At 36.8% G+C, this 15225-nt stretch overlaps 1 protein-coding gene across 1 annotated transcript; it reads left to right on the forward strand.

Moving 5' to 3' along the window:
* Positions 1-7498: 7498 nt before the first annotated feature.
* Positions 7499-10946, forward strand: LOC112189150. The gene is made up of 4 exons (XM_024328423.2): positions 7499-7679; positions 7933-10057; positions 10184-10258; positions 10423-10946. The coding sequence occupies exons 2-4, from the start codon at positions 8606-8608 to the stop codon at positions 10510-10512; spliced, it is 1617 nt and encodes a 538-aa protein (XP_024184191.1). The 5' UTR covers positions 7499-7679; positions 7933-8605; the 3' UTR covers positions 10513-10946.
* The last annotated feature ends 4279 nt before the right edge of the window (positions 10947-15225 follow it).

The following is a 15225-nucleotide window of genomic DNA, read 5'->3' on the forward strand; positions in this document are numbered from 1 at the left end:
AGGCTTTTCATCAATATAAAGATCACTCTCTAGTTCGTTCTGAGATGCTCTCAGTTTCATGTCGAAGTTGACTGATCTGCACAGGCAGATTTACTGATTTAGCTTCCTTTCTTCTACTTTGCTCCATAACACCTACAAAACATAAAAATAAAGTAAATGACTCAAATAGATGGAAAACTAGCTAAGAAAACATGAAGAAATCAACACAAAATCATGTATATTTATAAGCTTATCAAATAGGAGGCAAACCTTTCAGATCATCGTTTGTTTTGGTCCACAGATTATGGACAAAACCATTTTCAACAAGCCAGAGCTTGTGTTCTTGAGGATGTTCACTCTGAACATTGACCAAGTATCTTCCAACATAAGGTCCTGCGACAATAAAGAGAGTTGGAGGAACTATGTTTTCTGGATTATGCCTTCCTATCAGACTATGGAATTCATGCCAGTCTGATTCATTGAGTGCCATGATAGGGACCCTAGCACTTTCTGGACTTTCAAGGAAGGAATTTTTTTCTTTTCTTACAGCACTCTGCTGTGTATGAAGCTCTTCACCTTGTGGTCTACCATTTTCGTAGAGTTCTTCAGCTAATGCAAAAAGAGCTGGGAACATCAGACCACTGCTTCTTTCTTGAAAGGCAAATAAGAGATTATCCAGGATTGCCTTCTGGTGATAAGCTCGTCTCCTGCCAGTTCTGAACACAAGAGTATCAAAAGTTCTTAATTCATAATTAAAAACATTTATAACTCCACTTGGAGTTGGTCTGCTTTTTGGCAAAGCAGCAGCCATCAACGGTCTTGATGAGCCTTTACCGTCTGCCGTTTGAGAAGGGCTAGCCAATCCTTTACCCTGGGATTGATCAGTTGTGGCCAAGCCTTTTGGGCTTAGCAGAAACCGTTTAAGAACTCTTTCTTTGGTTTCTTTCGGATCCTCTTCAGATTCCTGTTCTTTCCTAGTTTTTCTGCTTCTGGGATTACGACCTTCGTCGTCATCTCTTTGGCTGAACATTAACATTTCTCTGGTCAATGCGTTTGGAAGATAGTTCTTGTTTCCTGCAATTAATTCAACAGTATAATCATATTGGTTAAGAAATAATTGCCAATTTGCTAATCTTCCTCTATCAGCAGCTTTGTCAAGTTTAAAATTTTTGAAATTCTTTACTCTAGCACAATCGGTGCGTACAGTAAAGGGTTTTCCAAGAAAAGCTGGAGAATTTAAAAATCGTTTTCTTGACAGCCAAAATTTCTTTTTCCCCTGTGGGATAATTCAGTTCTGCAGGGCTGAACTTGCCACTACAAAATTTGCAGATCTTTTCGATGTTAGTTCCAGGCGCTTTCCCTAGAACCGGACCAGTAATTATCACTCTCGTCTGTGTGGAGGATAATTTCATCATTCTCTTCTGGTTGCTGAAGAGGAGGGAGATTTTTGCAGAGATTTTTTATCTGCTTCACAATTTTTTCATCATCTGCGATGAAGTTCCATTTTCTTTTGGAACTCGTCTTAGGAGATAACATTGCTGTTAACCCTGATATTTTGGGAATGAAATCTCTCCCATAATTTATGACACCAAGGAATCTCTCTAGACTCTTAGCATCAGGAATTCTATCTAGGAACTTTCAGATCTTCTCAAGGATATGAGGTTGGAGTTTTATTACTCCATTCTTGATGTTTATTCCTAGGAAATCAACTTCATCGAGGATAAAGAAGATTTTCTTTTCTCCTAGGATAATTCCATGCTGAACTATCAGCTTTACTACCTCATGGAGGTGTTTCATGTGTTCTTCTCTGTTTTTGGAGAAGACCAGGATGTCATCTATGTAGACGACGTAGAACTCTGCCACATGCTTGAAGATGTTGTCCATCTTTCTTTGGAAGATTGAGGGAGCTTGCTTGAGACCAAAATGCATTACTAACCACTCGTAATGGCCTTGTGGTGTTCCAAATGCAGTGAGAGGTACATTTTCAAGATGCATCTTGACCTGCCAGAAACCCGACTTTGCATCGAATTTTGAAAAGACTTTGGCTCCTCTGAGCTGGTTGATCAGTACTCTTACTTGTTGACATCTCTGTAGTCAATCACCATTCTAGCTTTTCCTCGTAGATTTTCTGCATGATTTCTCACGTAGAATGCTGGAGCATGATGAGGGCTAGTGGAAGGTTGAATTAATCTCTTGTTCAGGAGATCTTCAATATCATTTCTGAATTCCTTCTGATCTTCTTCTTTATACTGAGGAATGGCTTTGACATGGCAGATAGCATTCATGTCATGCAATCTCAATTCACAGACCACTGGGTCCTTTTCCCAAAACTTCTGAGGATCTACATCGATATTTTGCTCGAGCAGTTTCTTGATTTTTTCAAGAGTGGGGATTTTCTGAGACGCAAGCTTATTCTGAAAGTGCTTGAGGTTGTCCTCATGAATGAAACTAGCTTCTTCATCTTCACTAGTTCCTTATTCTTCTTCTTCTTCAGAAGATTCTTCAACAAGTAATTCTTGTTGTTGTTTGATTTGGAGTATGGGCTCGAATTTGGGTTTGTTGGGTTTGTAGGGGGTAAGATCACCACTATTCTGTTGCTATCTCTGATATTGAGTAGTAAAACCAGGACCTACTACACTTTTTGCTTGTGTGAGTCGGTCTGCCCAGAACACCCGTTCTCCTTTTCTGAAGCCTATCGCTTCTTTATCCTGAATGAATCTCTGTTGGAGAATAAAATCATTTCCCAACAAGAAATCAGATCCTTAGCCTTCAGATTGCCAAACATTCTGGATGATAAATGTTCCTCCACAAATGGTGATATGAACATTTTTTGCTACTTTCTTCATGGTGAGATGGCTTCCATCAAATGTAACACCAGTAGCAGATTTTTTCTTATCTTCTTTCCAGAGTTCATCTGGAATTGCAAATCTCTTTGCAACAGTAAATCCAGATCCATTATCTACAAAGGCATGTAGATGATATTTTTTGTGATCAGGGAATTTTAGTCCAATCTCTATGTAGTTGCTGTATCTACTAGTAGAGACGACCTTCGATTGTTGAAGCTCATTTTCCTGAGCTTGTTCCTTTGGAATGAATGGTTTAATTCTTCTGGAACAATTTCTGGTGGTTCAACCAGTTCAATATCTTCATCGATTTTTTCTTCATCGATGATTTCTTCTTTTTTCGAGGAAGATGGAGGAGAAGGTTCCATAATTTTTTGGTACAGAGTTTCTACCTCTTTTTCTTCTTCTTTCTCTTTTTGTTCAGAGAAGTATTCTTCATATTCTTGCTCAACCAATTGGCTGACAAGGCCATTCTTGGTTTTCCTTCTTGCTTCAGCTATGAAGCATTCTTTGTGATAAGTCTTTTTTGACTCTTCACAAAACATAGGGAGACCATTCTTTTCGTGACATAAGCAGTAGTCACAAACGAATGTACCAGGGTTCACCTGATAAGAAGACATTAAAGCTTCTGTCTTGCTTTCTTCCCAATTTTTGATTCTCAAAACATTCATTTATCTGGATTCGAAGTACTCTACTTCAGAATCTGTCTCAGACTCAGATGAAGTTTCTTCTTCAGACCAGGCAGAATAAACTGACCTGTCGTCATCTTCATCATCAGAATAGGCTATTTCGTAGCCTTTCATGTTAGCTATTTCTACTATTTGCTCATATTCTTCAAAGAGAGCTTTAGTAGATCTTTTACCCTTTTTCGGGCATTCATTGGCATAGTGCCATTCAGCTTTGCACAACCAACATCTACAAGCTTTCTTGCTTGGTTGTCTATGCTGTTGAGTATTCTATTTTTTCTTGAAGAATTTCTTTTTAGGATCTTCATCCTGCTGCTTCTTGTAATTGGAACTTCTCTTGAATTTCCAATTCTTCTTCTGATTACTCTTTTTGAAATTTTTAGAGTAATATTTTTCTTTTCTTTTTCTGTGAAACTTGGATTCATGACATCCCCAGTTTGTGGGCATATCCAATATTCCATAGCAGAAATTTTCAACTCCTCTGAGTTGCTTCTTGGACATCCTAGCTCTAAGATTGGCTTTTCATTGTTCCTTCAGTAATTGCCGGATTCTGTCGGCGATTCCCCCAACGGAAAATTTTTCAATTGGTTTTTCAGCTATGCTTTCTCTCACAGCTGTTCTCCATGGTTCAGGGAGTTTTCTGTGCAACAGATTAACTAGATCAGTATTTTCTAGTTCACCAATTGTACAGTAATATTCCTGAAACTCATTCAGGTATTCTTCGAAATATCTCATGTCACAGATTTTGAGAGCATAGATATTTGATTTTGCAGTTTCTTTGGCTTTCTCACTCAAATTTGAGAGATCTCCACAGAACTGATCGTACAGGGGTACTGCAAAATCATACCGAGACTTTGAAGTCTTGATTTATTCCAGCCACTCTTTTCCTTTGGCGGTCTCTTTGAAAGAGAAGTAATACTTTTTTGCTACCCCGGTGAGAGTAGTTTCAAAGTACATCTGAAGATCAGGAGCTTCAATTTTCCAAGGGTAAGAGCAGAGGCCATCATCAGGCTGTCTACCCATTGGTCAAGAGTTTTTCTCTTGTCTAGAGCTTTATCCAGATCTAGCCAAATTCCATAGTTGGAAATTGGTACTCTGGGTATCTTGTCCTCTGGGACAAATCTTTGAGAATTTATTTCTCCATTTCTGCCCGTAGGGGCCTTATGTATAGGGAGTTTGACTTTTCCTTTTTCTCGAACGATGGAAGTCTTGGAGCTCTCTCCTTCTTCCATTTCAATATCTTGATATGGAAAGACTTTTCTCGTCTTTTTGTTTTTGAATTCTTTCATTTCTTCGATTAGTTTTTCTAATCGTTCAGGATTTTCGCAATTCTCAGCCTCTTCATAAAGATCATAGAGCCTCTCAGCTCTGAACATCTGGACTAGTCTGTTTAGATCAGCTTCCAGTTCTTCTTCAGTGATAGGATCTTCAATAGTGGATTTTGTACCACTGACACTAGCTTCTCTAGTGCTGTAGCTTCTTCTGAGAAGATTCCTGTTTATCCTGAGATTCTCAGGACCGACATCACTTTTTATGTGATTATCAAAATTTAGACTGATTTCTCCAGTCTTTCTACTTTCATAAATTTTGGCTTTTGCATTTTCTGCTGGTAGCTTCGGACCAGATAATTTCCATTCAATAGGAAAAGTTACCTCATTCCAAGTAACCTTGTGAATCTGTTGTGAATGGTTCTTCTGACTGGTGAGGAGTCTAGTAGTAAGACCAGAGATGTTGGAAATCCATGTCTTTGGCTCTACTGTGGTGCTCATCAGTTTATAGTATATTCTGTATACTATCGCCAATTCCTGCATATCATTTTTCATAGATATGCCATCTGTCTTGACTCTCAGTCGGAGACAGTGGGCTGCATCCTTTAAGCTGGTTGAGAAGTTGGGGAAGCAGTTGAAATATGTCACTTGATTGCACAGAGATGCTTCTAGAGTTCCCAGCAAACTAGCTTGAAAATCTGTCAGTCTGTTGTCTTGCAGGACGCATAAGACTGAGCAGTTGATGCCTTCTCTTGCCAAAAGCTTTATGCCGACTTGGACTGCTCCAATGTGCATAAATTGATACTTCTTTGCTTGTGCTCTGGCAACTTCAACTGGAGTGATCATCAGGAGATCTGTCTCTCCAGTTGTTGAGGGGGTTGTGAATTCATGTAATTTGAAGTGATGGCTGTCCATCATGTCAAATGTTCCCCTTTTGTAGATCTGTTTGAAATCTAGCTTTGAAATTGAGGCGTTTTTTACCTCATGCTCGATTTCATTGTATTCGAATTCTTCAACATTTAGGAGTTGAACTCCTTTCTTTTTCCCGAAGATGCTCATCATTTTGACATCTCGAGTTTCTTTCGGATTTTCATACCGAACACTAGTAGAGCTAGTTGAAGGATCCAGAAAAATCATGTTTGGAACAGGATTCCTGTCTGGCCTTTCTAATGGTTTGAATCCATTAACTTTCTTTTTTACTGTAGGCACTTTCTTGTCCTTCAGTATATTCTTCATAGAATCCAGCGTTTTTTGCTGTTCATTGATTTTTCTACTGACGACTGTCAGCTTTTCTTCTTCCGTTTTTGGAAGTTCCTTGATATAATCCAGTTTGTTTTCCAATCTTTCTAATTGGTGGATTATAGCAGGTAATTTTTCTAGATGATTTTGACATCTAGATAATTCCAGTAACAGCCTCTGATATTTCTCATCAGAGGAATTTAATAAAGAATTTATTTTCTCTAATAACAATTCTGTCATTGTCCCCATTAAGGAGGGGTTCTCCTTTGAGCTATTTTACAAGCTCTGATACCAGTAAGGTGCGGATCTAACCAATGCTCAAATACTCAAGAGGTTTTTGTTCCTCTTCCAGAACATATAGGAGATTATCTATCTCTTCTTCTATTTTATAGATTCTATTCTGAAGTCTATAAATAATATCCCAATAGTTGGGAGACTCTTTATTAAGGCTATCTCTATAGGCCTTTAGTTTTCTCAGTTTTTTCTCTTTCCTTTTGCAATTCTTTGCTAGTGTTTTTGCAGATAGCAATCAACTCAAGTCTGTCTACAATCGAAATTATGAATAGTAAATCGTACCGTTTACCTTTTGAATTTAGAGGATGACTGTCAACTTCATATATATATTCAAATAAAACTCTGATGGGCCCACCACGTTTCTAAAACCTTTTTATAACAATAAAATAGATAGTAAAAACAACTGTATGAAAGAGACAGATGCATATGCAGATTCTAACGACAGCAAAGAAAGTTGCTAGAGAAAGGAATAAAGGGTACTAATGGTAGGGATTTTGAAAAGATGGGTAGGTAGGAAAGAAAATGAGAAAAGGTTGTGTAAAAATAATACACTGGGGTGTATGAGAAGTATTTTCCCGGATTTTGGGTGTATGAGCATTAACCATTTAAAAAATCATCTTCTTTAAATCATGTCACAATATAAAGTGTTCGAAAAATTGAATTATCTAATCATGTATACCTATAAACATAACAATTTTGAAGAAATTAAATTTTTTTTTTTGATGCATGATAATTTAGCTCTTTCAGACAACCAATATATTCTTATGAATTGCACTACACTCCATTAAATAATAAAAAATACTTAGACACGTGGTACTGTTGCCATACTAACTAAGATCACGTTTCTCTGATTCATGCATACATTTACTGATTTACATATGGACAAAACACAATTTCATTATTTGGCAAAAAAAAACAAAAACACAATTTTGTTAATCCCTTTATCACCATACCAAAATTGAGAGAAAGCAATCCACCTATTACGGTAATAATCCTACGGGGAGATGCCATTTCCAAAATACAAATTTTTGTGTCGTTGTCTCATTATGACTTGTAGACACATTAAGAAACAACATTTTATCACCCACGTCAGAATATGAATTATCCACGTTTGGTGCCGTTGCAAGCCCCTCATTCCAACGGTCTCAAATTTTCAAAATCCCATATAGAACAAATCCTCCATTCTCCAACGGTCGTCTCCACGCTCTTTGCTTCCCCACTTCACAACCACCCACAGTGCTTTCCCTCTCAATTTTGCAACACATTCAAATTCAGCGAATCATTCTCAAAGGAAATGGAAGGTTCTGTCATGGCTCTTTCGTCTTCAACGCCCACTAGGCCCCCTGCAACTCCAAAACCATCTGCATCAGGTACCTCTCTCGCTTCCCCCTCTCTATTTCCAATCAGGGTTTTCAATTTCCAAGAAAACCCATTAATTTCTCAGCAAGAATTGAAATGGGTTTTGGTCAATTTCCATGAAAACATTGGTTTCTAAGAAACAATTGGAATCTGGTAATAACAGAGTGAAATTTTCAAGAACCAATTACGCAGGGTTAGAAATGTATTCTGTTTCTTTAATTGCCTTGGATTTTGTATCAAGAACTGTTCTTGTGGATTATGCAGATGAAAACGAGCACTACTATCAGCAATTGGGAAGCCCCAATTTGTCTAACCCCAAGAAATCGATGAAAAAGCACTACATGTCGCCAACTATATCCGCGGCTTGTAAGGCAGTTTCTTCTAGAAAGAACATCTTAGGTGAAAGAAATGAGGTTTCTGAATCAGTTTTTTCCAACACCCATGTTGAAAAGGCCACACCCTTAACGCCTCCAGTTTCTAAATCACTTTGTGATGAACAAAATGTTGTTTCAGATGATTTGTCTTCAAGGCCTTATGACCCAGTTACCAATTACCTTTCTCCGAGGCCTCAATTCCTCCGATATAACCCGAATAGGCGCCGTGAGTTGATTCTTGGCCTAGGAAATAGCAATGCAGAAGGAATTGATGGGTTGAATCTTAGTAGCAGTGGTTCTTTTGAATCCCAGAAGGCTAGTGATGAGGAAGGTGGTTCTGTTACCACTTCTAGTTCTTCTGATAAGCAGGAAGATGAAGATGTTGAGGAGATTGATGGAGAAATTAAGGGGGGTGATGCAGAAATTAAGGGCATTGAATCCATTGATGAAGTGATTGAGGGAGGGATGAAGTAAGTGAGGGAAGTGATGGGGAGATTGGGGAAAGTGATGAGGAAGATGGGGAGGTTGAGGAAGAGAAGAAGGGTTGTAATTTGAAAGGGGTAATGAAAAGTTTGCTTCTTTTCATGGTTCTAGTACTATTTACCTCACACATGGCTTCTATGAACCAGGAGACCCTCTTTGAGAGTGTTGAGGAGGCGTCTTTGAGGAGTGAGAACCATACATTTGAAACTGATTCATTGAAGAAACTCGAAAGTGGAAGTAATCTCTGGGATCATAGAGAAGAAGGGCAATGGGGTTTAGTAGGAGGAGTCAAAGGAGGTATTGATATAGGGATTGAGGAGGTAAAGGCGGTTGAACCTGTAGAACATGAGCTTGGAAGTGAAGTTCCGGGTCAAGAACAACAGATAAAAATGGATTTTATGGAAGGACACTGGAGAGTTGATGAGGAGGTTAAGGAGGAAGTGAAGGTTGAAGATGAGAATTTGGGAACTGTAGAACATGCTGATATGCCAAGAGAAGTGTTAGCATCACAAGCTGAAGAAAGTGAAGCTTTACAACTGACTGAAGGAGAAGAGAAAAGGGGAGTTGATGACTTGGGTGAAGTGGTAGTGCTAGAAGTTGAAGATATTGAAGAGATTTCTGATCAACTACCTGAGAATTCTGAGTTGTGGGATGTTGTATCTCCAGGAAATGATGAATCTTCTCAACTTTATCAGACACCATCTATGGCTAATGAGGTTGATCTTCGCAGTCTAGTGTCCGATGCTTCAAATGCTTTTGAAGTAGAAGGCAAGGTTGCAGTGGAGCCAATTCATGAAATGATTGAGAGCAAAATGGAGGGAAAAGAGTATTCTAGTAACATGATGGCTGAATTTGTTATATCAGAGACCATGGATGATGATAAAACAGGCCTTGATGGTGAATTTCTCAATTCAGGAGCAGAACAGAAATGGGGGGAGGAGCTACTCAACCACATGAAATCCAAGACATTTTATAGAGCTATTGCTGTTGGGGTCACAATATTTTCAGTAGTTGCAGTCTCTTTGGCTTTGGCGTTTCACTTGAGGCGAAAGAAGGCTATCAGCAAGGATTCTTCGGTGATAGCAAATACTGGTTCCATGAAGAATCTGATAATAGAGCAGAAGAAAATGATTGGGAAGTCTGCAATATCAGAGAAATACAACTCAGCAGTTTCCAACAGAGAAGGGGACAATAGCATTGATCAAGATGTTTACTCATCTTTTAGAAGGATGTCTTTGTCTTCCAATTCAAATAATTCATTTGATGAAGGTTCAGAAGCGTACCATAGCAAGGCACCAAGAATTGAATTGCTGGGTGAGTTTGTGGTTGGAGAGGTCAGCAGCTCTCTAAGAAGTGGTGGTTTGAAAAACAAGATGAGAGAAGGTGAAGAAAGCAATTATGCTGTTTCATCAGAGAAGAAGTCAAGAAGCAAGGCTCATTCAGTTTCAATTCAACAGCAGCCGTCTGTGTCAGAGTTTTCTTACATGGGTTCCCTTTCACATGGAAGCTATACTTCTGAGAAGAAGATAAAGGTGAGCCACTTTTGTTGCAGAAATGTTGGTTCAATTTTCATTTGCTAGGACAATTTTGTATGTCTGCCCTCAAGTTCTATTCAATATCTTTCATCAGATTATGACTTGAATGTTATTGAAATGCAGCCAACTGAGTCAGAGTTCTCTTCCATGGATACTTCACATGGAAGCTATACTTCTGAGAAAATTGTCAAGATGAAGGTGAGCAATTTTTGGTTGCAGTACAAGTTGGTTTCCGTTTTCATAATCATTTTTGAAAACCTTTGCTTTCTTTTTGGTCTTAATTTGATTCTATCCATTATATAGTCCAAGTATTATGTCGTATTGCTAATCATTCCTTAATGTTCCTTTATATGTCAAATTAGGAGGGTGGCAAAAATGGAGAAGTTAAAGTCATTGCAACCCCACTGAGGCGATCAAGCAGAATTCGCAGCAAAACAGTAATGTCCCCATGAATCTTCTTCCCTTGCATCGAATGCATCTAATATTCTAACTTGCCCCAAGCAATTAAAGCAGCTAATTTGTTCGTTAGTTCAGTATTCTTCCACTGAAGAGTGTCTGGAGAATTGGCGCTCTGATGTGTGTCAATGGTTGTGTAGAGAAACTGATCTGTTTCAGTATGTAGGAGGCATTGGATGGATTCCATTTTACATCATTCTATGTCTTTATTTGTAGTATTGTACCGAGATTCTTCAGAAATTTACAATTTTAGCAAAACAATCTGGTTTAGAGTACTAGAGCTCTTCAGTCCGTTGGGTGTTTTTACTTTGTAGTGCTTGACTTTCACAGTAATTGTGTTCCAAAGCAATCCCTGCAAGAACTTAACCACACTTTTGATGATTCTATAAAGTCATTATATTTTGCTAAAATTGTAATCAGAGCAAAAAAGAAATAGAGTGTGGGTTGTAAAATGGAGGGTGAATTTCACTCGTCTTATTATATTCTTATTATATTGAAAGATGATACATTCAAGTGCTTGTTATTCAACATTCTCTAGAGAAAAATCACATACCCAAACTTAATTTGAGATCTGACGAAAGGAGACCAATTTTTTAAAGAAAGATCCTCTTGTCAAGACAATAGCTTGGTAATCGGTTGTGGGGAACTGAACAGACTTCTCATCCTTGACTCTAACGTCAAGTTTATAAAGTCTTCCTGATTCAATTTGGTAATATCCCTTGATCACCTTCTGAAAGATCAAGTTCTTATGATTTTGGCTGTTGTATACTTTAACCGCATATTTTGCGATCTCTGTGACTTGAGGGTCGCTAATGTTCTTCAAGGGTGTCCAAGCACCGAGTGGAGCAGAGTCACCACTTTTGTCTACTGCAGCTGTGAGAAGAGGAAAGAGGAGAGCAAGGATTGCAACGAGGTAGTGAGGACTCATGATGGTAAGTGTGTATGTTTAGTCTTTTAGTACTTTGAGTTTGAGTGTTGATGAAAAAGAGGCCTATTAGGACATGGTTTATATAGCAGGGGTGGACCATTAAAATTAGGCAAGCAAATAATAGATTTAAATTTTGACAGATTCAGTTTAAAGAATTTGGTTATTGGGTGGTCTAACGCTCATGACAATTTTATGGCACAACTAGTAACTAAAAACAGATTTTTATTTTTACAATTTGTTACTACTTTCTATTAAGGAAAAAGATTAAGTTACTTTTGGAGAAAACTGCGTTAAGGGAAATGAATCCAAGTTCATTTGTAAAGACATTAATTTGTAAAGAAAATAATGGAAATGAATCCAACTTCATTTGTAAAGAAATTAATTTGAGGATTTTAAATGAATCCAACTTCATTTGTAAAGAAATTAATTTGAGGATTTTAAATGAATCTAGCTTCATTTGTAAAGAAATTAATTTGAGGATTTTCTGTTTGAAGATAATTATTGAGTTAAATACTGCTTACTCCATATACTTATAGAGTTTCATCGTTTCAGTCCCTGACCTTTGAATTTAACCTAAAAAGTCCTTGAACTCCCAATTTCCTCCTAATTAGTCCCTGCCGTCAAAAACTCTGTTATCTTCCCCTAAAAAAGTCTATTATGCCCTCAATTACTTCAAAAAAAAAAAAAAAATTCTCTTCCTCTATTTTTTTATTTTCTTTAGAGAAGTTTTAAATACACACCCCTAATTACTTAATACACACTCCATACTTAATACATTACCCATTTAATTTCTCATTCTAATATTTTACTAAATACACAACCAAAAGTACCTAATATACCCTTAATCTCAAAAATCATGAAATATCATACTTTTTGACTATATTAAGGTTACTATTTAATATGATTAGTATATTCTAGTATATTGACATTTTGCAAATGACCATATTGATTACTTGTGTTAGTTATTGAGAAATCCATAAAAATTTATTACTGTTCCTAAAAATAGGTTTTGTGTTATTTGAGCTCTCATCCACCAAACACCATGTTAATCAAGTATAAAATTATGAGTTTAACATTCAACAAAAACTATACCAGTAGTTTATCTATAGTGGCGGAACTAAATAGTTGTCATTAGAGAGAGCAAACAAATTAACAATTACAAAGTTTTTTCACCTCTGATGTTTTATATTAGAAAATAAATTGATTAATCATAACTCTTAGAACAAAAAAGGAAATTAACTAAAAAATGGGAGTAAAGCGATATGTTTTAAAAATATTTAATGCCATTGATTTTGAAATTCTAAATATTGTGGTCTCTAACCTCATTTAATTACAATTTATTTAAGGAAAAGTTAAATTAGATAGTTTCTAACTTTATTCTTGTATTAAATTGGGAGGCCATGTATAGAAATTTATTGTGTTTATCTAACTATTTATACATAAATAAAATAATATAAGGAAAATATGACTATTTTTTTCTTCTTCTAATGCGTAGATGTCTGTTTTGGTCATTTAACCTACTTACAAAATCTAATTTGAAATATAAAATAATAGGGATGTGTATTAAGTAATTAGGGGTGTGTATTTAAAATTTCTCTTTTTTTTCTCTTTTTACCTCTTCTTCTTCCGGCTTTCTCGCATCCTTTTGTTCATCTCCTCATCAAGATGGTTCCAATCCACACACCTTCAAGAGGTGAAATGAAAAAAAGAAATAAAAGAGAGAGAAAAATAAATTTAAAAATAAATAAATAAAAGTGAGGGCATAATAGACATTTTTTTGTAAATTTAACAGAAAATTTTGACTGCAGGGACCAATTGGAAGAAAATTGAGAGTTCAGAGATTTTTTAGGTGAAATTCGAAGGTCAGGGACTGAAACGATGAAACCCTATAAGTATAGGGAGTAAACAGTATTTTATCCATAATTATTTATCTGCTTCGACTTTGTTTTACTTAACCGTGAAACACCATTGCTTCAGTAATGATGCCAATTGTGCCTAAAAGCTCGTCATGACAAAATCGTTTGGCCTTCTTAAATAGTCAATATGTGTCTAACGCTCGAACCAGGTGGAGGTGAGGTTTGGTACCTAACGTGCAATTCGAGGTGTTAACGATAAAAAAGTAAAACGAAATTAAAAATAACACTAGATTCCTTTTTCAGAAATCGTCGGAATGTAACATTTAAAATAACAAAACTCCAATAAAGAGAAATTACATCTCGCTCTCGACTCTAACTCTCTCTCATCTTCTGTAATCCTTTTTGAGTCTCGTAAACAGTACTAACGTCTCGCTTAGTCCTCTCGATAGAAGTGCCGTACCTTGTAACATACCTGAACAAGAATCTATAGGGGTGAGCTTTCGCTCAGTAGGGCCAAACCTCTTTAGGTTATTCTTAACTGTGTAAAACAATCAAGTTATCAACAAATACTATATAAAATGATAACAAATTATGCATGTATGCCAAATGGACTTCACTTAATTACCCGTTAGTCCATATATCAAAACAAGTCTGACTTGATACACATTTACGCAAGTGTACGTATCATTGTCAATATGGGGAAGTATTAAGCCCAAAATTATCGTACCACGGGATTAGTGGCTAGCCCACAATCCTTGGATAGTCGGAACTAGAGTCACTAAGCAAATAAAGGAAAAAATAAAAAAATAAAAAAAATAAAAATGCTATTCTAAGGCACCAAGCCTTAGCAATGCTCGGGTTTGCTTTTCACCAAAGCCTAATCAAAACTAAGAGCCTAGTGGTGGATATAAACAAATGAGTCGAAAATTGTAGGAAGTTTTGAATTGTGAATTAACTAAACTAAACGCAACCAAAAAGTAAACTAAACAACTAATTAACGAACTAGAAAATTAAATTTGAGTTTTCAAATTAATGGAAACATGGGAGTGTCGGGTGATTCACACTAACTCTCTTGCAAATATCGATGCCAATTTCACAAATGCATGCATTTCCTATATGTGTCGAGTCCTGTATCTAGTACCAGTTAAGACTACTAAACCAATTATCCTTTCGGTGTATTGATTATGCCGGTTAAGGCCACAATCAACTCTCTAATTTGGGCATTACGCCGGTCAAGGCCGCAATATCCAAAATTAGAGGCCTAGAGAGCAAGATAATAGAGACCCAAGCAAGCTTAGCTACAATTAAGCTAGCTAATGGTTACCACACTTAAATCCTAGATGCCACAAGACTAATAAGTTGTCAATTTATCAATCTATTCATCACAATTGCCCACAACATAATTTGAAAGGTTGACAAAGCCTAGAAACATGCTTCTAAGGACCAAAAGATTCGGATTTAAAGCATACACAATGAAACTTGCATTTATTAAAAGTAAAGCATCAATATTTATACAAGATGAGTTGGGGCTTCACAACTCTAAGTCCCAAAATTGAACTACTCACTATCCATAATCATAGAAATCAAGATTACAAAATTCAAAGAGAAAAGAGTATAGAAGTGTAGGAGAAAACAGGGGTAGCCACAAATAGCTAGAAAGCTAGCATGACTATCATTGAATTACAACTCCCACAATTACCCAAATCTTGAATCTTGTAGAAGTTGAGCTCCTTGATGGATCCTTGAAGCTTTGTGTGAGTAGTCATTCTAATCCCTAAAATAAAACTAAAGAAAATATGGAAAAATGGTGGAGAAAGATGGGGAAGAGAGCAGCCCTTTGCTGCCTCTGCTTTGTGATACAGCTACTGTTGCTCTAGGGTTCTCCTCCCCCTCGGTAAAGAAGGAGAAGGTATATATATTGGTGG

The sequence above is a fragment of the Rosa chinensis genome, chromosome 2, assembly GCF_002994745.2.
Source record: "Rosa chinensis cultivar Old Blush chromosome 2, RchiOBHm-V2, whole genome shotgun sequence".
In the NCBI taxonomy this organism is placed as follows: domain Eukaryota; kingdom Viridiplantae; phylum Streptophyta; class Magnoliopsida; order Rosales; family Rosaceae; genus Rosa; species Rosa chinensis.